This window comes from Penaeus monodon, chromosome 10 (assembly GCF_015228065.2).
Source record: "Penaeus monodon isolate SGIC_2016 chromosome 10, NSTDA_Pmon_1, whole genome shotgun sequence".
NCBI lineage: Eukaryota > Metazoa > Arthropoda > Malacostraca > Decapoda > Penaeidae > Penaeus > Penaeus monodon.
The window spans coordinates 9224602-9229601 of NC_051395.1; the positions used below are offsets into that span (position 1 = coordinate 9224602).

Consider the following 5000-nt stretch of genomic DNA (forward strand, 5'->3'; position numbering starts at 1 on the left):
AAACTATCAAGTCTTCTTGATTCCTTCATTTAGTCAATTCATTTAGATCTCTAACTATTTAATTCCCTGTTCTATTAGCTCTTCAACTTACTAGTTCGCCTGATTAATATCTTTATCTGCCCAATTCAGTAATCCCTTCAACTATGCAACTAATTAACTCACTTTACCTATCCATCTCCTTAATTCATCAATTTCTTTTAAGCATTTGGCGACATAACTCACCAAGTCTTGCAAATAACTTTCTAATTTACTAATCCTATAACTATTCAACTCGTCCGCCTCCTCAACCATGTAACTAATTAACTCATTAACTCTTTCAACTACTAATTAATCGTTTCAAGTCATTAACCATTCAACTCCTTCAACCAGTCAAAATTTCACTCCCTGATTCATTAATTCTTCAACTGTTCAAACGAAAAACCCATTATTCAACCACCCTGCTCCACCTTGCAACTTATTCATTGATCCTTCAACTATTCAACTCAATAATCACCCTCTCCCCCCTCCCTTCTCCACCCGCAGCCCTCCCCAACACCCCCCACATCACCAGCAGCCCGAATGGTGGAGAAAGCGACATGTATACACTTACCTGGGAAGCCGAGAGTTACTACCCTGTGACGGAGTTCATGATCAAATACCGCAAGAATCACATGGGTGGATGGCATGTAAGTTGCCTGTTTATCTATTTATGAATAGATTTAACTGTGTGTTTATTTGTATTTCTATTTTTATTCTTCATGGATCTGAACTGATAGAAGTAGATGTGAACAAGTATGTATAGAGATACTGGAGATGTGAACGAGTTTGTATCAACACAAATACTATGGATGTAAACATGTATCTGTCTAAATGCTGATACAAACAACAGCAATGCAAACGATACTAAAGATCTCTTCGGCCGTTTGTGTCTGCAGGAGAACCAGACGGTGGTGCTTCGCGGGGGTGACTGGCAGAGCGTCACGCACTCACTGGAATCCGAGGAAAGGAATATGGACAACCTACACACGATGGCCTTCACCCTCAAGAATCTGGAGATCGCGACCGACTACGTGGCCGTCGTGAGGGTGAGAAATAAGTATGGTTGGTCGGCCGAGTCCCCGAACTTCAACTTTTCCACCAAGAAAGGTAAATGTAAGTGTTTTCTTGCCTTTCTGTTGTGATTATTTTGTGGTTTGTGTGTGTGTGTGTGTGTGTGTGTGTGTGTGTGTGTGTGTGTGTGTGTGTGTGTGTGTGTGTGTGTGTGTGTGTGTGTGTGTGTCAGTGTTCCCATGTATGTATGCATGCATTGATGCATGTATGATAGTACATGCACTTTGCTCTATAAAACTACTCTACTTTGAAAAATTGCAATGATAAAATACAACTGTACAACTGCGCATAGCAAGATACTACTATTTGGAAAGGTCTGCTGCATAAGAAAGCATTGGTCACACATATCCGTTAATAATCATAATAACTTATACAAATAAACATGAAAGTGTATATATGTCAGCCTCTCTCTCTCTCTCTCCTTTCTCTCTCTCTCTCTCTCTCTCTCTCTCTCTCTCTCTCTATATATATATATATATATATATATATATATATATATATATATATATATATATATACATATATATATCCATATCCATCTATCTCCTCTTTCGCACTTTTCTCTGATGATCATGGATATAACAATGATGATGATGATAATAATGATGAAAGTAATAAGGATAATGATAATAATGGTAATGATACTGATTATGATAACTATAGATGATGATAAACAAAATAATGATAACAAAATTGTAACAACGCTACCAATCATGATGATAACAAACAATAATAATAAAGTTGATAATGATTTTTTTTTATAACGCTGATGGTAATCATACTAATGATATTAACAACATATTATTAATGATAACAACAAGAACAATCACAACAATATAGAAATAAAAATAATATGATAACAGTTATGATAATGGTAATAACAATAATGATAACAACAATGATGCAATGACAATGGTAATAATAACAGTAATAGTAACAATAACAACAACAACAACAACAACAATAATAATAATAATGATAATAATAATAATCACAATAACAACATGCATTGATAATGATGATTATATAAAAATCATATTAATAATAATATTTACAATAATATCAATAATTATCTTAATATTAATAGTAATGACAATCATCATTACCAAAATAATAATGAAAATAATAATGTAATGATAATCATAATAATAATAGTAACAATAATTATAATAATAATAATGATATAATAGTAATAATAACAATGAAAATAATAATAATAATAATAGCAATGATAATATTAACAATAATAATGGAAAAATTATAATAATTATAATAATAAGAATGATGGTAACAGCCATAAAAAAAAACAATAATGATGGCAATGATGATAATTGTGATAATAACAATAAAAATACTAATGACAATGATAGGGATAACAGTAACATTAACATTCATTTTATTACAATTTGCACCAAAGTCTCTCTCTCTCTCTCTCTCTCTCTCTCTCTCTCTCTCTCTCTCTCTCTCTCTCTCTCTCTCTCTCTCTCTCTCTCACGCACTCACTCACTCAAACCGCTAACTCACCCACTCATTCAACCGCTAACTCATCCACTCGCTCACTCACTTACCCGCCCACTCACTCACTCACTCACTCACTCTCTCACTCACCCATCCAAAAACCCACCCACCTACTCACTCACTCATTCACTCACTCACCCACTCACTCGCTCACCAACCGCTCACCCACTCATTCACCCATCCACCCAACCAACCACACCACTCAACCACTCACCCACTCACTCATTCACTCATTCTCTCACACACACACACACACAACACACACACACACACACACACACACACACACACACACACACACACACACACACATACACGCACACACACTTTCTCTTCACACACACCCCTCTCCCTCTCGCTCTCTCGCTCTCTCCTCTCTCTCTCTCTTCTCTCTCTCTCTCTCTCTCTCTCTCTTCTCTCTCTCTCTCTCTCTCTTTCACTCACTCACTCACTCACTCACTCACTCACTCGCTTTCGAACCCCCCACGTCTCTCTCTCAGTATAATCTACAGTCATCAAGCTTAGTGTCTCTGAAGTTATACTAACCCCCGTGATAAATGAACCCTCTCTGACATTAATACAGTTAAATGCTGCACATTGCGGAGTTCCTCGTAACTTGCAACTGAGCTGAGTGAAGTGAACCCAGCTATTTGCATCTCCTTTTATACGGATGGAAAATTGCACTTCAAGTAGATGGAAAATTGCACTTCAAGTAGACGTTTGTGGAGGGAGAGGCTGGAGGAAAAGGGAGGAGGGGAAGGGAGAGGAAGAGGTCAAGATTTGTTAAATAGAATCAGACCAAATTGCAAAGGCAAAGGATGTTGTGAATACGACCTTTCCCTCTTTTTTTTTTTTTTTAGAACGGGGAACAGAGACAGTAGTAATAATTAAAAGAGCAATGAAGGCTTGACAGGGAATTGATAGGTTTGGTGTTTTGTGACGTTTTACAAATAGGCAGTGAGACAACGGTAAGGACCTTTGCAAGCAGCGGGCTGGTGGCACTATCCATTAGTGTTAGTTCATAACGTTGATAGATCATTTGACAGGGTCAGCAAGGGTGTTGTAATTTTGCTGTTGTCAAGATAGTCGTGTTTTATGACTAGTATTGCATCAATAATTAACGTTGAAGCCTAATGAAGCTATGCCAATCGCTTGCATTTTTTTCTAGTAATGATACGGTATTATTCTTTATAAGATTATTTTTAGCTAAACAGGGATCTTTTGAATACACCTGTATATCAAATAATATGGATGAATGTAAAACAGATTATTAAGCTCGTTATTTTGAGTGGCAAAATAGTTAAATAATACTATGTTGTGGAAAAAGCCAATTCCAAAGTTCCTAATTAATATAATGTAAACCGATATTGTCTTTGAAATGTTTTTAAATTTCGTTTCTGATTCTTCCTGCAGCCATGGCGGTGCTGCAGGCCACCAGCGGCGCCCTTCGCCAAGCAGGACTCCCTCTCGCGGCGCTTCTCCTGACCTTCGCCGTTTTCAGCATATAAGGACTTCGACCAGAGGAGGATCTGCGTCCCCATGCCAAGAAGCTGTCAAAAGAAAATGTCCGTGTAAAAGATGTATAACAATTTTTTTTCTTCTATTTTTCAAGTCATATTATTTTTCGTTTGCTCCTCCGAAACGAAAGGGATAGTTCTGTGTGACGTCGAAGAGATGTTTCTTGGAGCCCAGTGAGTGTCCATCTTCCAGTCTCTATCGCGTCATGGCCCAAGTGGGCCCTCGCTCACGGCCACACAGGCTGCACTCTTCGGCCTTTTATGGTCTTGAGAGAATCAGCTGTAGTGATGATAGACGAGAAAGTACAGAGAGAACCTTATCAGTCGTTTTTCTTACATCCAGTCAAAGCCTTACGTGAAAAGGCGGTTCGTGCGTTCAGGTAGTAGGGATCGATTTCTCAAGTACAGATAAAATGAAATATACAAAATGACTTGATTTTACTTCAGAAATTGGTCTACATGTTCGTACGGAATTATAGTACAGGAGTTATGTATAGCTGTGACGTGACTCAAAAGCAGCAAACTACACAGTTTTGCTGCCTTTATACAAACCTGGAAACCTACAGTGTATGAATATAAGCAGATCATTATGTGCATATGTACTAAGAACAGTCACCACAGCTATACCAAAGCGTTGCAGAGGCCACGTATGCGCAGGTATTAAACAACGGCTTTAGTGTGTGGTTACATTGGGACCTGTGGAAAGGTGTAGGTGTTCATGAACTTCTTAAGTTTTATCATGTCTGCGTAAGCCTGACATATAGTGACTAAGTATTAGGGTTGTATCCCAGGTTAAAATAGTAGTTATGCATTTTTTTCTTTGTAAGTAAGAGGCATGGCGAATTTAAACCTGATGGGTTTTCAATCAAGATACCA

General features: G+C 37.7%; 1 protein-coding gene across 1 annotated transcript in view; it reads left to right on the plus strand.

Moving 5' to 3' along the window:
* Positions 1–5000, plus strand: part of LOC119577511 (protein amalgam-like) — a 13433-nt gene that overhangs the window by 7391 nt on the left and 1042 nt on the right. The window contains exons 6-8 of the mRNA XM_037925106.1: positions 523–665; positions 915–1125; positions 4021–5000. The exon at positions 4021–5000 is cut by the window's right edge and continues 1042 nt beyond it. Coding sequence (XP_037781034.1) covers positions 523–665; positions 915–1125; positions 4021–4115 — 449 coding nt within the window. The 3' untranslated portion in view covers positions 4116–5000. The remainder of the gene's footprint in view (positions 1–522; positions 666–914; positions 1126–4020) is intronic.